Source organism: Procambarus clarkii, chromosome 16 (assembly GCF_040958095.1).
Source record: "Procambarus clarkii isolate CNS0578487 chromosome 16, FALCON_Pclarkii_2.0, whole genome shotgun sequence".
Lineage (NCBI taxonomy): Eukaryota > Metazoa > Arthropoda > Malacostraca > Decapoda > Cambaridae > Procambarus > Procambarus clarkii.
Genome location: NC_091165.1, coordinates 13304739 through 13326779, shown reverse-complemented (window position 1 = coordinate 13326779; position 22041 = coordinate 13304739). Strand labels below are relative to the sequence as shown.

Sequence of the window (22041 nt, the reverse complement as noted above, 5' to 3'; positions counted from 1 at the left end):
CCCAAAAAAACCCGAAGAGAAAGCCAGAGATGCAGCAACCAATGCAAGGACCCAGGAGGCCGAACCTAGCGATCACAAGAGTGGCAAAAAGGGCTGCCCCAATGATACTAGAACAGCTTCCAAAACCAAACCCTGCCTACCAGGAAAAAACAGCAAGGTAAAGTTCAGGATACCGCACAATAGCTTGAGGAACTGCCGAGTGACCCGGGTCTCCCTCAAAAACAGCAGACACAGCAGACAATGGGACTGCATAATGGGAAGCTAGGCAAACCTCTGCCAAAAGTAAGTGAATACGCCCAAAACAAGTCAAAACAAAAAGCCTCTGAAGCAACACACAAACCAACCGGTCCCCAAATAGAAACGTCGACCGCCGCTGTATGCAGGCTGCACTGACTGCAGTGTGTCCCAACCAGCAAAAACTCACTCCAAGACGGGAAGCCCAAGACCCTCAACAGACCACAAGGGCGAGAACAAAGCCAAGAGACAAAGCCCTCAAACAGGAGAGAGACCTGAAAGTCACAGGGAAGAGAACCCTGACACGTAAGGGAAGTACTTACCAGGCACCTAGGAAAGGTAGACCTAGGTGCATGCAGCCCAGTGTACCAGAGAACACCTGGCCACCACACCACACAAAGCTGGCAAAGCCACAAAATCAAAAGCCAGTCAATAAAGTGAGGCCAGAGGAGACGTGTTGACACCAGGCACATCAGTCAACAAACTGAGGGGTGAAGCAATCGGCTTGCTTGAGCAGGCTCACCCTCCCCCTTGTCTGGGGAAGGGGGGGTTGATATCTATACAAACGAGTGGGTGCGCTAGTTGGATGACAATTTGCTTGTTTCATTGTTCTTTTCCTTTGGCGGGGAAGAAGAGTTCTTTGGTTCTGTTCCAATAAGGTTGGCAATTTTAACCAGTTGGATGTTTGGATTGTTTCGCCTACCTTTCTGGTGGTATCTCCGGTTGTTGGCAGACATGATAAACTCTATATGTAGAATGCTCATATGCCATTGTTCCCTGCACCTCTATGAGGGGGACCAGGTTCTGGCTCGTGGTCCTCAGTAGGCACTTGAACTTCCAGGACTGATGACACCAAACTAATATGGCACTTGTCAGTTTGCCTAGCTTCAGGGTGCCGATGGGGCTCTCCACAGAAAAGTCCACTCATGGATGTCAACCAACACACACACTAAACATAGAAAAGACCTACTACATTTTATTTGGTAGTAAATCATCAAATCAAATTCAACTTCAGATAGCCAATGTTAACATTACCAATACAAATAAGGGAAAGTTCCTTGGCCTATACATAGACAAGAGACTGAACTTCAGCACCCACATAAAACACATAGCCAGAAAGTCTTAAAAACAGTTGGTATACTTTAAAAAAATCAGATATTATGTTCCCCACTCTGCTCTCCTCTCATTATACTATGCACTAATTTATCTGTATCTTACATACGGTATCTGCACATGGGGTTCAACCACTGCAAATTACCTCAAGTCCATCATCACTCAGCAAAAATTTGCTATCAGAACTATAACAAACTCTGTCTTCAGACAACACACAGCCCCTCTGTTTAAGTCCCTTAACATGCTAAACATACACTCCACACATTCTCATGTGCTATTTACATGTACAAAACCTTGTTCCTAAATGCTAATCTTGTTCTGAAATTTTTCCTTGATAGATGTACTGTAATAGAACCCATGAACACCAAACTAGAAATAAATATATCTTTAATATCCCCAGAGTCAGACTAAATCTGTGCAAACACTCCATGCAAATAAAAGGACAGTCTATGGAAGTTATTCCCTGATGAATTAAAAAATGTCCAACCCATGCCTTATTCAAAAGTAAAACCAAAAAGTACCTAATTTCATCCCCATAGATTCCTACCTTATTTGTTGATATAAAACCTTGCTACAATGCACCTTTTCATCTTACCTGATATGTTAGATTAAGGACCTGCTCGAAACTCTATGCAGGTTAGTGGCTTTGCAAGAATGTAAAAATACCAATCTTATGTAATCTCACCAACCCATTGTACCTTCTTGTGAATAAATTATTATTATTATTATTATTATTACTTGAAGACTAAAGCAGAGGAGGAAGGGGGGGTTACTGTTGACAACCCACTGGCTTCATGTCCTCATAAAGACCACTAGTGTTATTGGTTCTCAAGTAAATTCAGTTGTTGGGTTGATCTTTGATCGGTAAGGGTGTGTTGGGTGTGCAATGATGGCAGAATGACAGTGTAACAACAGAGCTATGTACATTTTGAATGTACATAGTAGAAGACATAACACCAGAACAGCCACAGGGGTGCGGAGCAAGACAGTTGGCGCAAGACAATAGAAAATTACACACCTCAGAGAAGCTAACTGGGGGACAGGTCAACTTGGGTCAACGGTGATGTGTTCACGAGGTAATTACCTAAGTGTAGTTACAGGATGAGAGCTACGCTCATGGTGTCCCATCTTCCCAGCACTCTTTGTTATATAACGCTTTGAAACTACTGACGGTCTTGGCCTCCACCACCTTCTCACCTAACTTGTTCCAACCGTCTACCACTCTGTTTACGAAAGTGAATTTTCTTACATTTCTTCAGCATCTGTGTTTAGCTAGTTTAAATCTATGACCTCTTGTTCTTAAAGTTCCACGTCTCAGGAAATCTTCCCTATCGATTTTATCAATTCCTGTTACTATTTTGTATGTAGTGATCATATCACCTCTTTTTCTTCTGTCTTCTAGTTTTGGCATATTTAATGCCTCTAACCTCTCCTCATAGCTCTTGCCCTTTAGTTCTGGGAGCCACTTAGTAGCATGTCTTTACACCTTTTCCAGTTTGTTGATGTGCTTCTTAAGATATGGGCACCACACAACCGTTGCATATTCTAGCTTTGCCCTAACAAAAGTCGTGAACAATTTCTTTAGTATATTGCCATCCATGTATTTAAAAGCAATTCTGAAGTTAAAAAGCGTGGCATAGGCTCCTCGCACAATGTTCTTTATGTGGTCCTCAGGTGATAGTTTTCTATCTAGAACCACCCCTAGATCTCTTTCTTTATCAGAATTCTTTAAAGATTTCTCACATAATATATAGGTTGTATGGGGTCTATGTTCTCCTATTCCACATTCCATAACATGGCATTTATTAACATTAAATTCCATTTGCCAAGTGGTGCTCCATAGTACTTATTTTGTCCAGGTCATCTTAAAGGACATGACAATCATCTAAGTTTCTTATCCTTCCTACTATCTTAGCATCATCAGCAAACATGTTCATATAATTCTGTATACCAACTGGTAGATCATTTATGTAGACAATAAACATCACTGGTGCAAGAACTGAACCCTGTGGTACTCCACTTGTGACATTTCTCCAGTCCGATACATTGCCTCTGATTACTGCCCTCATTTTTCTATCAGTCAGAAAATTTTTCATCCATGTTAGAAGCTTACCTGTTACCCCTCCAATATTTTTCAGTTTCCAGAACCTTTTATGTGGAACTCTGTCGAAAGCCTTTTTTTAGGTCCAGATAGATGCAGTCAACCCAACCATCTCTTTCCTGTAATATCTCTGTTAAGGTTGTCAAATACTAATGCTAATCCGTCAAAAGTAAACCGAAGACCTCACATGCCTGAGGGTCCTGGCTCTCCTGCAGGAGAGCAGGAGATCACGTCCAGAGACAGAACAGGGGGAGAATTGGTGTGGGGTGGAGTGTTTGTGGCTCCAGGAAGGACACCGTCTCAAGGTCATGTGGAACAACCGGTATAGTAACTACGGCTCGGCGCTCTTGTACCCAACACCTTGTCATTCAATTATCTTTGCCTCTATAAGGGAACATAGTTATGAAGTGTCTTTTTAATGTGTTAAATAAAGTCATATTTTCAGTGTCATTCCTGTGTGTATTTACGGTACCTGTCGTAAGTGATATTAGAATATCATCCCCTTTGACTCCTTGTGACCTAGTGCCTTAATTACCCAGTATTCCTCCCCCCTTCAGTCCGTCAGTGAGGTGTGTCAGTACTCGAGTGACCCCGCCTTGCTTCCGTGTCCATTATCGCGAATAACCGAACTCAATTATGGGCTCACCATAGCCCTTGCTACATGGACATCTCCTTCTGAGTAGCTAAATCTAAAACAACAACAACAACAGCTCCTGTGTATTCTATAGTACAGCCTAAGTGGTTTCAGGATTATTCAAGTGACAGGCCAGGATCATTTACCATTTATTTGTTATTTACACCTGTCCCGGTAGGATATTATACATCTACAAGTCCTACGGTCTTGTAGGTTTCCTGTCCTACGGTCAGGTTTCTGTTCTGTTCTTAAGGTCTCTCCCTTCACGCTTGCGAAGCGCCAGGAGTGTTTTACCACTGTGCCACGGGGACCGGATATTGTATTACCTCATGACTCTGGCTGGAAGTTGTCCCTGCGGATGGGTACCCATGGCGTCGTGTTGGCTTGAAGTGTAGATCGTATAGAAGAGGAGCAGCAGTTGGTCTCCAGGTGGGGGCAAGAGGGCCTGGCGGGTGTTGTTTACGGGGACAGCTGATCAACGCTCTTTCTATATAATAAGGTTTACGTTTTCTATGTTTGGTTGTCCGGGGGATTGGAATATCTCAAATGTGGTCATGTGTTTTGCTTCATTTAAGATATTCATTCAATGCTTGATTGTTTGGCATTTTAAACGTAGTGGGAGGTGTCCTTTCCCTAATGTCTAAAATGATTAGGAGACCCAAAATAAAACACTATGAAAAAAATTTGACCAAATTAAAACACGGAGCACTATTTCCCAAATATTAGGCTCAAACAAGATTTTGAATAAAAAACAGTACTCCTATCCAATGACAATGGTATGCTTTCAGCCTTTGACATTGCTATTAAATTCAGTAGTTTGTTCTCATCCATTGCCACTTCCCTTGCAAATGATATTCCATCCTCCCTAACTAATGTTAACGGCCTACCTTACAGGAGACTCTCCAGTCTCTGTACCTAACTCCTGCTAATTCCTCTGATGTTAATGAGATAATCCTTTCTCTTAAAACAAAGTCAAGTGCCCTTGCTGAGATACCAACTCTAATTTACAAAAAAGCCTCCAGATTTCTAGCTCCAGCCATTGCATTGCTCTGCAATAAATCACTTGAACTTCAAACCTTTCTAGATATTCTAAAAAAAAAGCGAGAGTAACCCAGCCCATAAATGTGGGGATCTCACTGATGTCAACAATTTCAGACCTATATCAATTCTGCCAACCTTGCAAAAATTATTTGAAAAGCTAATCTACAAGCAGCTTTACTAGCCAAACACAATATACTTAGCTCTTGCCAATATGGCTTCAGACCTCAGACCTCACAGAATGATGCTCATGATGTTCTCTTCCTCCTCACAAGATGCCTATCTCTCCCTAAGTTGACTTACTTTCTGAGGTGTTCTCCACCCTACAACAACCCTAAATTAAATGAGTATGACAACCGTCTGAGGTCCATGCTGGTAAAAGTCCTGAACCTTCTGTTGGACGACTCTCAGTAAGAGCAAATAACCCTCCCTGTAAGACTCAGCGGCCTTGGTGTCTGCACAGCCTCCCAGATTGCTCTATCAGCCTTCGTTTCCTCCTCCCAAGCATCGTACGACTTCATAAGAGATATACCAGAACCCCTGAGTGATTCAACAGAAATACACGATCCTGCTTTCACTGAATGTGCAAATCAGTGGGATGCTCTTGCAGCCCCAGCACCCATCATAGATCCAACAAAAAACATAAACAGTCCAGCTGGGACCACTCGCTAGTGGAAAAAATAGCTGATGCCATGCTCAGCACTGCAACATACGATAAGGAGAAAGCCCGCCTCAGAGCAGTGCCTGCTCCACGTGCAGGAGACTAATTCCTCCTGGCAGTACCCATGTCGGCAACAGGCCCTCGTCTAGATCCAAAATCCCTTTGTGTAGCAGTGGCCTTCCGTCTTGGTGCCCCAAATCACACTGAATACAAGTGTATTTGCAACAGAGTGGAAGCAGTCCAATATGGACTGCATGGGTTGCACTGCAGAAGCTCCAAGGGCTGGCATGCAAGACACAACGAGGTCAATGACATCATCAAGAGGAGCCTCGTCTCAGCTCAGTGCCCAGTGAAGAGAGAAGCTCGCATCCTAGGGGACCAAAACCCGGATGACCCCGTAATTCGCCCAGATGACATCACAATATACTCCTGGAAAAGGGGCAAACAGCTGGTGTGGAACTACACATGTATATCCACCCTGGCAGACACCTACATACACTTCGGGGCTGATCAAACAGGTGGGGCGGCTAACCACAGGGAAACAGCAAAATCAATCAAATACAGGCGATTGGAAGGTCAATACACCTTTGTTCCCATAGCGTCTGAGACGCATGACCCCGGGGTAGGGATGCCTAGGGATTTTTCAAAGAATTAGGTTCCCGACTCATTGACACCACCAGAGACCCAAGGGCTGCCAGTTTTTTGTTTCAGCGCCGCAGTGTAGCGATTGAGAGGGGAAACACCTGCTGCGTCCTCAGTTCCTCTCCGGAAGCGGAGGAGCTCAAAGAGATCCATAACCTGTAAGGGTTCATTGTATTAAAAATGTACATCTTGTAACCTTTATATATCTAACAAAGCACAACAAAACACAAAGAGAAGGGGGTATATACACATATAAACTGTATTGGAGGGGATCTTAACATCCCCTCTAATGCGTTAATTGTGTGTGCTTTCCTCTGAGACTAAGGGTTCTCTTCTTCCAGTCAGAGATGGTACTCCTTTCCATAAAAAATTATATATATATATATATATATATATATATATATATATATATATATATATATATATATATATATATATATATATATATATATATATGTCGTACCTAGTAGCCAGAACTCACTTTTTGGCCTACTATGCATGGCCCGATTTGCCTAATAAGCCAAGTTTTCCTGAATTAATATATTTTTTCTAATTTTTTTCTTATGAAATGATAAAGCTACCCATTTCATTATGTATGAGGTCAATTTTTTTTTATTGGAGTTAAAATTAACGTAGATATATGACCGAACCTAACCAACCCTACCTAACCTAACCTAACCTATCTTTATAGGTTAGGTTTGGTTAGGTAGCCGAAAAAGTTAGGTTAGGTTAGGTTAGGTAGGTTAGGTAGTCGAAAAACAATTAATTCATGAAAACTTGGCTTATTAGGCAAATCGGGCCTTGCATAGTAGGCTGAGAAGTGCGTTCTGGCTACTAGGTACGATATATATATATATATATATATATATATATATATATATATATATATATATATATATATATATATATATATATATATACCAGTATTATATGGTATATAAGAATAATATACTGGTGTATATTACACCAGTATACTTATGTAATATATATACTTATGTAATTTCACTAACTCTTTGTACCCTCTTGTAAATACAATTATTATTATTATGTTATCTCTAAGCAATACTGGAGATGCTGGAACTTTCATGACTAAATGTGGGTTTAGCTCGTACGAGACTCTTTAATATAGTGGCAAGTGTCAATTCTTCCCTCATGTAAATTATTCTTGAGCGACATTTTGAATAACTTCTGGTTTGTTCAAAGTCGTCGTGGGAAGTTAATTATTAGGCAAAGTAATCAACTAAGGACTTAAGAAACACAAAGTAAAATAGTTTGCATATTTAACATTTGGAAACCAACTTTCAAACCCCTTGTAAAGTGAATTAATTAGTCCACTAGTTGATGTGTTTTGAATATACAAATGTTACAGTTTCTTAGTAGAAAGTATTTCATGCGAAATATGGAAAATACAAATTAAAAAATAGAATAATAACAATATTTTAATATATAAATGGTGTATAAACATTCAGCAGGAATTACAGGAACAAAACAGTGGAAGAAATTATTAGAACCTGGCAATAATACGGAGACCAAGTAATATCACAGCAACACAGTTGACCATATACACCTGAGCGGGACATGGGATTAATACTGCAGCTTGGTACGTATACGCATAAAAGATATGTCATTCTTATTTCATGACTACAACTATTTCCTGTCCCAGCGAAAATCGGAAAATTTTACTATAAATCTGCGGTAAGTTTCGCTCCTAGATGAGGGAATTTTCTCGCAAGAAAATTTGTTATCCCCAAGTCACAGAACACTAGAGAGGAATCACAAGGCCACAGTTTTCCACTGTGACATCTGTGATGGGCTTGTGCCTGGCGGCCGACCTGAGAGTGCCGAGGCCGCTCGTGACCTGACCAAATCCCGTATCAGTCTTCTTGTGCGGCCAGGCACTGAGGATGATCCCGAACACACCCAGCCTCTGCGTCTGTCTCTCATGGGCTCCCACCAGCAGCCCGGCCACAGCTTCCCTCAGGTACACCTCGCCACTAAACACTCCCTCCACAATGGCAGCTCCGCCCGTACCGTTATTGTTCTCATAGTCACCCCCTCGAATGATTTCTCCCTTCTCCCCGACCCTGTCGACATCGAAGAGTCGCGTCTTGAAATAGGAGGGCCCCTTCTCTCCAGAACACAGGTAGAGGAACTGCTGGGCCCGCGCGGTGTCCCCTAACATGCGGAGGTAGACCCGGCCGTGTGTATGGCCACCCCAGCCCAGGTCCAGGAAGGCTGACGGGGAGTCCTGCGGCACCAGAGACCTCACGCTCCAGTACTGCCGGACAAACAATTACAATAAACCACCTCAGCATCTCACCAAGTATTAAATATTAATATTCTAAAGGTCCACATTATTAAATGAAGAATGATTGAAAAGAGTAAGTTTATACATAAAATGAATATGAAAATAAACAATTTAACCATAAACAAACTATGTAATATAGCCTCGGTATTTACAGCACCGAGGCTGTAGGTACTGTTGGATGGTTCTCGAGCAATATGGTTGATACTATCTTCACCGATCAGTGAGAACATCAGTTATGACCTGTAGTGATCCACAAGCTCCTAATTATTATATGGATTTGTATGTAATCTTTTTTGTGTATTAAATATTCAAGTAAGAAGACAATGAGTCACAATAACGTGGCTGAAGACATGATGACCAAACACATCAGGAGGTGGAGAGACGACGACGTTTCAGTCCGTTGTAATATCCCTCAATGTCCCTTTTGTTATCACCCTGAACCTTTTAATTGTAACCCTTCTCTGTACTCTGTGAACGGCTCTCTCTTCGCTCAATACCCCAGCTTAACTCTGTTACAGTCCAGTATGACCCCTCACTGGACGGTCACGAATATAAACTGAATATTAAATGATGAGGACATAACAAGGATAGGGGTTATTAATTTATTACTAATTATAAAATAAAAAAAACATTAAACACTGCCACTACTTGGATGGGGGGCGGTGTGCAGGACAAACATATAAATTTTGACACTAGCTCTCCACATATGTCAATTGCTTAATTTAGAACCTGTACTTGAGGTCGATCTCGAACCCATTGTTGATGTGATGACTTATATTGAATTTTGTAACTAGCTCATCAAGATTGTAACTTGCTTAGCTAAATGAATTGTGAGGTTCAGTCCCTGAGCCCATTATGTGCCTCTGTAACCCTTTCCACTACCGCCCACAGGATGGGTATGGGGTGCATAATAAATGAACTAAACTAACTTCCAAACATAAATGAATGTGTCTAAAATTATTGAGACACTAGGAAGGAAGGGACTCAATAATCAGGGAACTCAAAGGGTAGTATGAATTTCAGTATTAAATTTTTGGGAAAATTAGTTCGTTTATTTTACGTTACGTATTTAAATCCAAGGGCAACTTTATTATCTATTAACTGTAGGAGAACATGGGGGGGGTTCCAATTCAACACATAAAAACGACAAGTAGCAAAAATATATCAAAGGGGAGTTAAGTGAATACCACCGGACAAGTTATACAATTTTTTTAATTAGGGATGAGTGTCAGACGATGTTGAGACAGGATGTGATAGAGCCTAGTGCATCACCATGGTTGTCGCCAGTGGTGCTGGTACGTAAACCGGATGGTAGTTATAGGTTTTGTGTTGACTACCGAAAGATAAACGAAATTACTAAAGGTGATGTGTATCCCTTGCCACGGATACAAGAAGTAATAGATCAGTTTGGGGCAGCCAAATACTTTTCCACTCTGGATGCGAAATCTGCGTATTGGGCCATCCCAGTCGCTGAGAAAGATAAAGAGAAGACCGCCTTTTCTGATGGGGTTCATACTTATCAATTCAAGCGGATGCCTTTCGGGTTAAAGACAGAAATGACCCAAGGGGGGGGGGAGAAGGCAAGCGAGAGAAGGGAAGGGGAAGAGGAAGAAGGAGAGAAACAGAGGAAGGAAAGGGGGAAGGGCAAAGGGGAAGGGGAAACGGGGGAAGGGGCTATGGTGTGCATATATCATTACAACTCTCCCTCTTCGGAAATTAAGAAATTTGTGTGTAAAATTTGCCACTGCCCCCCGAATGAGAAGGCAGGAGGCAAACCGGGAGTCCCCTAATATTTGACAAGAAGAATATTTGTGTAAAGAAGTTTAAGGCACAAAATTCTTATCCAGAACCCTGCCCTATCATAATCATTAACTCCAAAAACAACATTTAACTCAACAATAAATAACCCAATGCCTCAAAACAACAGAAATATTTATCTAATCCTAGCTAATTCCATACAATCCTCCAAAACAAAAAATGGCACCCCTAAAAGGTGTGTCCCAGCATGTATACATACATAACAAACACAGTAATAATACATAAAACATAAGGACAGAGACCGCCCCTATAACACTCGCTAACCACTTGGACACGTTGGTATGCAAAAATTGAAAGCGCGCTCACTGTCACGAAGCCGAATCCTCAGAAAGTAGTCTCCGCACTAATTCTTAATTAACCAAGTATTTCTTTTCTCAAAATTATAAATTAAATACCGACGTGTAGTTCGCTTATCACTTGAACTGAATATACTACTCGCGAGACACTTAGACACTCGGTTGAGCGCAAACAATTACTGAGCGCTGTTACACTGGGCGCTGAGTAAAACCGCTAGAAAATTCAGAGTCCCAACGCTAATTCGCTTAAATAACCAAAATTCGACTTTTGGTCTCTCAAAGTTCTAACTCGGATCACTATAATCGCATACTTGAATTAACACTGACGACCCGATGATCGTATGACCAGGCACAAAACTAGAATTTATTCCGAAATTGAGATTTTCCAAGCGACTTTGAAAAATGTCATCACAAAATTTTTCCGCGATTTCACTGATTTCAATTTTTTGACTGACTTCACTTAATGCACCGCACTTCACTTGAAAACAGTAAAACCACTCACCTTTTAGTAATTCTCTCAAAGAATTAATACTGCACAATACGGAAACAAAAATTCCCGACTTAAAACATGTAAAACAAATACTTAGAAAAAATAATACCACTTATATATGAGAATTACGTAAACAAGGGGGAACACTTAACTAACGAAGGGATACTTAACCTGAAAGGGAACTTAATATACAGGGAACTTAATTTAGTACTTAAGGAAATCTCGATTTAACCTATAACCGTCCCGTCCCGGCCCGCCCTGTCGCTTTTCCAAGCCTAGGTAACCACATCCACCTAGATCCCGACAGTACCAAATAATCCTGTCCTTCGCGGTCAACGGTTAGACTAGATAACGGAATTACGGTGGTGTCGGACAGTTAAATCCGTCGGTTGTTCCGCTGCCAATTGTATAAACAAGTGTAATACATTCTATAGTAATTCATTTCTTTTCTTCACCTTGAAATTACGAAAATGAGTTTTGGAGAACTCTTATTTCAGCAGATAAGCCCTGATGCTAAGAAAATTGTTAGAGGGATAGAAGCCCTAAATCAGAAGATAGTAAATATAGAATATGCAGTCATATTCAATGAGACATGTTTGAAAGAAAACCTGCTGCCAGTATACACCAATATATATATATATATATATATATATATATATATATATATATATATATATATATATATATATATATATATATATATATATATATATATATATATATATATACATATATATACATACATATATACACACATATATATATATATATATATATATATATATATATATATATATATATATATATATATATATATATATATCGGTTCCTGTCCAGAAGCGGAGGAGCTTCAAGAGATCCATAACCTTTAGGCATTTGTCTTGTATGTTTTGTAACCTTTAAATACACAATAAAGGAAAAAAAAAAGGGAAGGGGGTGGTAGGAGAAAAGCACACAGAAACTGTATTGGAGGGGACCCACATTCCCTCCAATGCGTTATGTGTGGTTTCCTCCGAGGCTATGGGTCCCCCTTCTTCCAGCCAGAGGTGGTACTCCCTTCCCTAAAAATATATATATATATATATATATATATATATATATATATATATATATATATATATATATATATATATATATATATATATATATATATACACAAAGAGAACCACACTTATCCAGACCTAACGACCCTCAGAAGCGCCCTGATGGGGTCACCTTGCTACCTTGGAAGGATGGTAAGCAAGTGGTATGGGACTACACGTGCGCTGCCACACTGGCCAGTACCTACCTCCACTACAGCACACGTGAAAGCGGTGGTGCTGCTTCTTTCAGGGAATCGCAGAAAATTATTAAATACAGAGGTCTAGCACACTGCTACAGCTTTGTTCCGATCGGCTCGGAGACCCTCGGTTCGTGGGGAAAATGTGCATTGAAGTTCCTGAAGGAATTGGGGGACAAATTGAGCAGCGCTACAAAAGACCAGAGAGCAAAAAGTTTCTTGTTCCAGCGCCTCAGTGTTGCGATTCAGAGGGGAAATGCCTGTTGCGTCTTGGGCACTAGTCCAACTTCAGAGGAATTCGAAGAAGTGTTTGACTTGCAACAATGATCGAACCCGTCTGTGACATTCATCAATGTTTCTCATTGTTGTGTTTTTCAAGAGATCCATAACCTTTAAGCACCTTTTTGCATTATTATTTTTGTATCAACCCATGTATATCTTGTAACCATCATATGCATAATAAAGCACAAAAAATAAAAAAGGAAGGGGGTGGTAGGAGAAAAGCACACAGAAACTGTATTGGAGGGGATCTAAACATTCCCTCTAATGCGTTAAGCGTGGTTTCCTCCGAGGCTATGGGTCCCCCTTCTTCCAGCTAGAGGTGGTACTCCCTTCCTATTGTTTATATATATATATATATATATATATATATATATATATATATATATATATATATATATATATATATATTATATATATATATGTGCGTGTGTGTGTGTGTGTGTGTGTGTGTGTATGTATATATATTATACACAGAATCTAAGAACGAAGGAAGAATTGAAACAGGAATTTCCTTAAGTACTTTCGTATTTAATAATACATCTTCAGAAGGGTCGCATTATTAAGTACGAAAGAATTTAAGGAAATTCCTGTTTCAATTCTTCCTTCGTGATCTGACAGTCACATTTTTCATCACGTGTTAATTTTCGGGATTTACACTCATATATACACAATATATATAAAGAGTTCTTAGATTCTTGTAAAGTTACCAACTAGCACACAGCGTTTCGGGCAGTTCCTTAATCTTAATTTTCCCCGGAATACGACCCGCCAAATCGTCTAACAACCAGGTACCCATTCACTGCTGGGTTAAACAAGGCTACAGTTATAGTTAGGTGCAAAGGTAAGTCTGGTCCCGGTTGTTAAGGTTGGAACGCATGAGTATGTACTGTGAAGGGAAGAGTCAACAGCAACAAAGCCAGGACTCAGGTTCATGTTGGACATGTTGTGTATCAGAGCCGATTCGACAAGACGACGTCTGTGAAGAGTAGAGGCAGGGCACATTATTTTTGGAAGGCCAATCTATAGGATGATTAGAGTCCCTAACATGACAGAAGAGAGCACTGTTTGTGTCTGAGTTTGTGTTTTTTTGTGTGTTCCTTAAGTCTGTCATTTAGTGTACGGCCAGTTTCTGGCCATACATACTCCTCCAGGGGCCTTGTAGCCTGGTGGATAGCGCGCAGGACTCGTAATTCTGTGGCGCGGGTTCGATTCCCGCACGAGGCAGAAACAAATGGGCAAAGTTTCTTTCACCCTGAATGCCCCTGTTACCTAGCAGTAAATAGATACCTGGGAGTTAGTCAGCTGTCACGGGCTGCTTCCTGGGGGTGGAGGCCTGGTCGAGGACCGGGCCGCGGGGACACTAAAGCCCCGAAATCATCTCAAGATAACCTCAAGAAGATATATGAAAAGGCTCTAGCTTTAAAACGTACAAAATAACACCGTGGCAAACATTCCCCAAATCTACCAGAACCTCGAATCGACGACAACTATTGCCAAAGATCTCACTACAATTATATGAGACCTGTTCTAATTATAGGATGAAAAGAAATAGCGCCAAATGCTACATCTAAGAGCTCCACCTGCTTGACAAGTGGGCTCATACCTTTAGGGAAGACATTTCCCCGAGACGAAGAGCCATATAAGATTAAATTAAACGTGAGGGCAACGGAAAAATCCACCATATTACCACAAAGCTGATACATAAGTATCTCGAAGAGATGAATCGAGTGATAAAAAAAGAATTTGATCTAATTTACATTGACGGATTTACTAATCCTACTAATGGCATAACTGGAACACCATACTCTGTAACTAGGAATAATGATTTTCAAAATGGATTGAAGAAAATACTTCGATTGAGAACAATGTCTTTTCAGTGGACGCAGAGCTGTCATTGTTATGGCTTTAGAAGACATTGAAAGGTAAACAAGGGAAGCAGTTATTTATACTGACTACAAAGCTCTAGAGGAGAATAGAGAGACAATTGCTGAAATAAAGAACTGAGACAATGCAAACCAATCAGGGAACGATGAAGTTACTGTGGATTCCTTCATATATTTGAATCTGTGGAAATGACCGAGTACTGTCTCCTGGGGAGACTATATTGAATACTTCGTCCCCAAGACTCTTCTGCTAGTTAGAAATATCATCAGGAAGCAGCACTGTGACAAGGTAACTGAAGAAAGAAGTATTAAAGAACAAGTCAGTGAATCTGTTCGCTTATATGATACAGTTGCAGCCGACAACCTCAATTATTATAGACGAGGTTACAGGGTAACCGAGGGAGAGAATCTGTAGAAGCAATAATTCTTCGTGGACCCACGTACCAATGGAGATTCGGGATGCAAACTAACAATCAGCCGAACAGCAAAGTTGCAGAATCTGCGACACGAGAGATGGTCACTACATTGACCACAACCTGAAAGAATACCCACTTTTAAGACATTATAAATATGGAAGAATAAACCCCATTGACTGAGTTAGGAAAACACTATTTGTCATATACAGACTCTCCTCTTAAAAGATTGATAAAGCTAACCTAATTTGACGATTTGTTCATTTGAAACAGTAAGTAATTCCCAACTGTAGTCTGGGTACAAGTGACAAGATGGATAACCTAGCGGGCTTTCTTTCTGAATTTACATGAGTATCACTATTTCTCTAAGTGGCCTCGATGAGGACAGGAAGCCGGGGGCTTGTCAAATGTCCCCCCGTTTGCCCTGATAATTTTAACATGCTAGATCTATTTGAAAGTTTAGTGCATGCTGTTACGGCGGTTGTGGCACTCACAGGTTAAGTGGCATTGCCCAATAAACTCGTCTATCGGGGTTAATTAAAAAATGCCTTCTTTTGCTACGCACTCGACTAATGTGCCCTCTTATTTGCTGATAAAGATTGCCGTCTTTATCAGCAAGCTTAGCTAAGTATCATATAATACCAAGATATTATTTGATTTGTAAACAATGTGAGAAAATACGTAACAAACTACAAAAACTTGGGGGCTCGTTTCTTAAAAAAAAAAAACAAGGTTGGCAACTGAATAAGGCAGAGTACAACCCCCCAGCTGACGCCTCAGCAGGAGCTGGGGTATATATATAGCCTACTGAGAGGTGTATCTTGAGCTGCACACGTCACCCGCTGTATCTCCACCCTAACTTCTCTCCAGGATTACATGTAATGTTACGAACTGAGGCAGACTGTCATATTAATCATCTTTACTGACGATAGTCTTTAAACTTTACGCCTCATTAGCGTGTGTGTACACCAAGTGGTATACATTCTAATATAAATACTGAGAGGTATGTTTCTGTGCATATAGCAGTTTGTTATATACAGCGAGAGGTATCCCTCGCAGCATATAGACCAAGAGGCATATTCCTTATTATATATACAGAGAGCTGTACTCCTCTACATGCATACCTAAAGGTGTATTCCTCCTTAAATACACTGAGAAGTGAATACACACTGATTTTACTTCAATGCTTAACTCTGACGAGGATGAGAGGTTAGTGTTGAGAAGAGTATAGTGGAGTGGACGTACCGAGAAGATGAGTGCTGGGGGCGGGGGAGGCTGGTGTTGGAGGACGTGAAGATGAAGCAGACAGTCGTGGACACTCACTCTGGCCCACCGCCTCTCACCTTCACTCTCCTGCACCACGTACATCCTCTTGGCCATCTGCAGCACTCCTCGCAGATTCTGAAAGACCATCATTACAATCAACGCTCAGAATCAAGGGCTATAATTGGTTAGTAAACCCCCGCACTCTTACGTGGTTATTTATTCGAGTTCAGGTAGAGACTGATGTGATATGGATGAAATTAACTATCAGTTAATATGCAGAATAAGCCAGTACCTGAGGACCGAACTGGGGCATGGTCCTGTTGAAGATTGCCTGACGCTCTCTTTCTTGCTGGATGTGGTCGTTCACGTTGGCCAGACAGACCCGTGCTGCAAGCTTGGCACTGGCCAGTTCTCTCACTGTCGCTGCCTGGACTATGCAGGCCTCCGACTCCTTCAGCGACTCCACCCAGCAGTCCACCTCGGACATCTTGTCAGTCGCTTCTTTCTTCTTGGCCTCCACCTCTTGGATAACGTCCAGTTCACCCTGTAAAATTTCCCGAAGACTGGAGAGTGTATCATCATGCAGACTTTTATTGTTTTCCAGTTGAGAAATTTGGTTAGCCACCTCATTTTTGAGTCCCTGGAGGGTGAGATACATGGTGGATATGTTCTCCATGTGAGTCTTCTTCATTTCCTCTAAAGCTAAACTGACGGGTAATATATGACAGTTACCGTCGGGGGGGACGACATGGTCCATCACCAGGCACTCCTTGCACACCCACACATTGCACGTCATGCAGCGCTCACCCATCCGGGACACATGCGCGCCACACTCGCCCGCGTCCGTCACGCTCGCACTCTGGCTGCTGCTTGTGGAAGGCCCCGCCTGCGCCCCCTGCTGGAGACTTAAAGCTGCCAGGGTTCTGGAGAGTCTGAGCAGTGGGTAGTTTATGGGAAGAGCCACGGCCATGGTGGCGTAGAAGGGACGACGGCACTCAGGGCATTTGCGATTCCTGTTGATGATCTCTTGGACGCACTGAGTACAGACCGAGTGACCACACCCGAGGTTGCGCGGGGGGCGGCCCTCGTCGTACCGCTCCTGACACACGCAGCACCCCATCTCCGCCTCCTCCATTCTGTACAGTAAAAGAAAATGTTGCAGTTATCCCATGCCTCTGATAACTAGAACAGGCCGCCACTTAACTATTTGCTCACACACATGTGTAAAATATTTGGTTCCTGGATGGAGGTACCCTATCAGATACACAAGTCTTTGCTATAAGGTCTCCAGCAGGTGAAGTCCCAAAGATAGACCATGGGTCTCGTCCTGAACACTTCCAGGTGTGATAATTGCATGCAGGGATCCCCTCGGTTTCAACCTAATAGGTGTTATCATCGATGAGAAATTAAATGACAAAAGAAACTGAATGAATGAATGGAGCAAAGAATACTCGAATCGGCATCTTATTCTCCTAAAATTATAGTTCTTTGGTTGTAAGTACAAAAATGGACACTTGCAGTGTTTGTCTGTCCAAGGATGAAGGCCAGACGCTTTACGAACTTTCACACATGAAGTATGTGGGGTAAGGGGGGTGTCATAGGCCAGTTGGGGTCGGCTCCAGTGCCACGCTTTCAGAAATATCGGCGTCTACACCCCACCCCCATGTGATTATTATGAAGTCAAGTCTGAAATATTGGTTGTGTTGTCTCTAAACTTATGTGGCACTTTTAGTGTTATGATATATATAATTTTTATGAAAAAGAAAGAGGGGGTGGGGAGAGGGAAGGAGAAGGGTTGACAGGGGGATGTTTGAGGAGAGGGAAGGAGAGAAGGGGAGAAGAGGTGAGAGGGAAAGAAATGTAGAGAAGGATGAGAGAGGGACAAGAAAGGTGAAGAGATGGAGAGGGACATTATGGAAGAAAGGTTGAGAGAGGGGGAAGGAATACGACAGGGAGAGACAGAGAGAGAAGGGGGAGGGGGAGAGAGACCCGGGCATAGCCGGATACTCCTTCTAATTCATATATGTCTAACTTACAATTCCATGAGTGTAGCGATCCTACACTCATTATGTTACCCGGTAATGTGTTCCACAAGTTCACAACCTGCTGGTTTCCAATCCAGAATTTTAGAAACAATGATTTCTACTAAACAATAAAGGAAACAAATCCCTTTAGCCCAATAAAGTTAGCAGACTTCTAGATGTTACCACTGCTAGGCTTAGGCTCGGCTACAAGTACCTCTGGGAGCTTGTAACATCTGCTGATGTAGATTTGACTAAATGTAAACTCTGTCAGCAGAACTATTCGCATACTTTGCTTCATTATATAATGGAATGTGAAAAATCGCGGAATTGAGAGATGACACCATCAACGGAGTCCAAGAAATGTGTAAGTACTTCTTTCATAATGATGTCATAATGATGTGATGCCAGGAATCTTTGCTAAGTATCCAAAATGTGCTTACTGTAGGTGCAGCCTGCACATGACTGTAAAGCTGCCGCCCAGTTGTGTGGGTGTGCAGCAAGACTAGTAACTGTGTGACTCACCATAGATGTAAAGTGCCTTGTATAGTGACTGTTGTGAACCTCTTGTTGAATCACTTGTGATACAAAAGATTATCGATGTGTATATGTATTTTGTAAATGATTGTATATATATGTACATGTATATATATATAACATTAATAATTGTGAAACTAGCTTCAAAAGATTGTTACTTGCTTAGCTAAACGAACTCTGGAGTTCAGTTCCCGAACCCATTATGTGCTTCTGTAACTCTTTCCACCACCGCCCACGGGATGGGTATGGGGTGCATAATACAAAAAAGAAATAAGTACTAGCCTATCTAGATCGTTTTAATTTAATTCCCGCTCTCTATTTGTGTGTCATCTGCAAATCTATAAATGTTGTTCAATTCTACCTAAATTGTTAATGCATAAGGTACATATGGTTATCTTGAGATGATTTCGGGGCTTTAGTGTCCCCGCGGCCCGGTCCTCGACCAGGCCTCCACCCCCAGGAAGCAGCCCGTGACAGTTGACTAACACTCCAGGTACCTATTTTACTGCTAGGTAACAGGGGCATAGGGTGAAAGAAACTCTGCCCATTGTTTCTCGCCGGCGCCTGGGATCGAACCCAGGACCACAGGATCCCAAGTCCAGCGTGCTGTCTGCTCGGTCGACCGGCTCCCCTAACCGGTACTCCCCTAATATGGTACTTACATATGGTAACCAACATCACAGATTAAGAAAGTAATTAGAAACAGAGCAATGCAGATGATGTACAGTGACCACAACACAGCAGTTGCAACATCAGGATCTGCGGGTTGGTACAGGAATTCAACCAACTACGAACCACTTATTTTGATGAAAGGGAACAGTAGAACAACAGAAGTACACTTACATCGCATCAGGCCTGGATACCCATATGCATGGGAAATAGGCTTACAGGTTCCGGAAGATGAGGAGAAATAACAATGTGGAGAAATACCCGACAGACCACTGGAACATTATCCAACACAGTGAACAGTTACAAACCCATTAAAATTTCAACTTAGATTTAACAGAGCATAAGAAGTTGTTAAACACATGGGACAAAATCTAACTGAAGCGACCATACGAGTCATAAATACTCATACTCTGCCTAAGTAAAACAGAAACCAGCAACACGTAGTGGGCCAACCAGAGGCTGAGGGCCCGCGCAGGAATATCCCTGCGAAAAAAAAGGTAAACAACAGAGATCCCAGGACAGGGCCCCGGGGCACTCCACTTTACAGCGGTTTCCACTCTAGCTTCACTCCAGTTATACCAACTCTCGTTTCTTCGTATTAACAACGCCCTGATCCAACTTAATATACCTTCCATTTTTAATACCATGTACCTCTAACTTTCTAACAAGTCTCTCGTGAGGCACAGTGTCAAAGGCTCTCCAAAAGTCAAGATAAAGTATGTCGCTAATCTCTCCCTTCTGACTGCTTGAAACCTAGTGGATATTAATGAGAGTAAAGTTGTTAAACACGAGCGGCCCTTAGTAAAACCACGTTGTGAATCCTTTATTAATATTTGCATTTCAAAATGTAAATGAATGGCTTCTGTGACTAACGATTCAAGGAATATTCCCAAGATAGACGTTAAGCTAATTGGCCGATAGTTTACACAATTCGGCTCAATATTTACAACCATCCAAGATTGCGGTACTCTTCTAGCAAATACGTAAGACAGGTGGTAAGCTCTGGTCTCCTCTCCAAGTACGGTACTGAGAATATAATAACAATTGGCTGGTACCTACCCGCCTGGTAGCCACCTGATTCACGGTATGGTGTGGTAGTATACCCACAGTACGTGATAGTCACGTGGTTCATGAAATTGCGGTAGTATACCCACAGTACATGATAGACACGGTTCACGGTATTGATGTAGTATACCCACAGTACGTGATAGACACGTGGATCATGGTACTGAGGTAGTATACCCATTACATAGTTGGCACTGGTTCATGTTATTGTGGTAGTATACCCACGTTTTATATTATGATTTCCTTGTTGACAGCATGCTGGGACTTGAAATATATTTTACCCATTAATAAACAAAATAAATTGTTTTAACGTGAAAACTTTACAACAGAAGGCGGATATTATTTAGCAAACAGTGAAATTTTACACATATATTGCCGCCCTGTTGAAGGCTGCCTAGGACGATCTGATTACACATGCCGCTGCCAGACGCACGAGGAGCCAACACCTTCCATGCATATTAAGACACCAACACTTAAATGTCTATAACTCAGATAAGGACATACTCATACACAGATGTTAAACATGCATCGTTAATGACGACCGAATTAACGACCTTGGTGGGTAGTGGGTACACTTATGACTGGGAATTTTAACCCCCTCAGTTCAGTCAACATGTGAGGGGTGGGGTGTGTTATGATGCTTATCTAACAGTGGCTGGTTAATAGTAACTACGGGAGAGTGAGGTCTAGCTCCTCAACCCCCACCTTGAAGGTGTGTGGGGAAGGTGTGGAGACTCACCTGGCTGCCGGTGACGACCACAGTTGGAGGTGTTGAGGTGCCTGCACGTAGGGGCCGCTGCCCTGCTGGCTCGCCCAGCTGAATGACTCAAGCCCCAGCTGATTGTCAAGGCCTTATTACTTGCTGCTCCGTCTGCTGCCCCCACCACTACTGTATGTGCCACCCGCGGCCCGCCAACACCCCCACCCACACCCGCAGCCCGCCTCCGCCACCACCCGCGGCCCGCCTCCACCACCACCACCACCCGCGGCCCGCCTCCACCACCCCCACCCGCGGCCCGCCTCCGCCACCACCCCGCGGCCCGCCTCCACCACCACCACCACCCGCGGCCCTGCCTCCGCCACCACCACCCGCGGCCCGCCTCCGCCACCACCACCCGCGGCCCGCCTCCGCCACCACCATCCCGCGGCCCGCCTCCACCACCACCACCCGCGGCCCGCCTCCGCCACCACCACCCGCGGCCCGCCTCCGCCACCAACATCCGCGGCCCGCCTCCGCCACCACCACCCGCGGCCCGCCTCCGCCACCACCACCCGCGGCCCGCCTCCAGCC

General features: G+C 42.6%; 1 protein-coding gene and 1 long non-coding RNA gene across 2 annotated transcripts in view; both read right to left on the bottom strand.

Annotated features, from left to right (window-relative positions):
* The window catches only part of LOC138365182 (uncharacterized), a 38878-nt gene extending 34328 nt beyond the window's left edge, over positions 1-4550 (bottom strand). Inside the window, exon 1 of the long non-coding RNA XR_011228725.1 lies at positions 4409-4550. This is a non-coding gene — a long non-coding RNA (uncharacterized lncRNA). The remainder of the gene's footprint in view (positions 1-4408) is intronic.
* A 3299-nt stretch (positions 4551-7849) lies between these two features.
* On the bottom strand, positions 7850-21656 carry LOC123760067 (uncharacterized). Its single transcript, XM_045745502.2, has 4 exons — positions 21490-21656; positions 16751-17594; positions 16438-16593; positions 7850-8701 (listed from the first exon to the last, which is right to left on the bottom strand). Exons 2-4 carry the CDS (start codon positions 17591-17593, stop codon positions 8186-8188), a joined length of 1515 nt encoding a protein of 504 aa, XP_045601458.1. The 5' UTR covers position 17594; positions 21490-21656; the 3' UTR covers positions 7850-8185.
* Positions 21657-22041: the final 385 nt, after the last annotated feature.

Coding starts and splice junctions, on each gene's coding strand:
- LOC123760067 (XM_045745502.2), bottom strand. CDS start 17,593: ATGGAGGAGGCGGAGATGGGGTGCTGCGTGTGTCAGGAGCGGTACGAC. Junction 16,594..16,750: donor TGCCCCAGTTCGGTCCTCAG/GTACTGGCTTAT, acceptor ATGGTCTTTCAG/AATCTGCGAGGAGTGCTGCA. Junction 8,702..16,437: donor CCCCAGCACTCATCTTCTCG/GTACGTCCACTC, acceptor TTTGTCCGGCAG/TACTGGAGCGTGAGGTCTCT.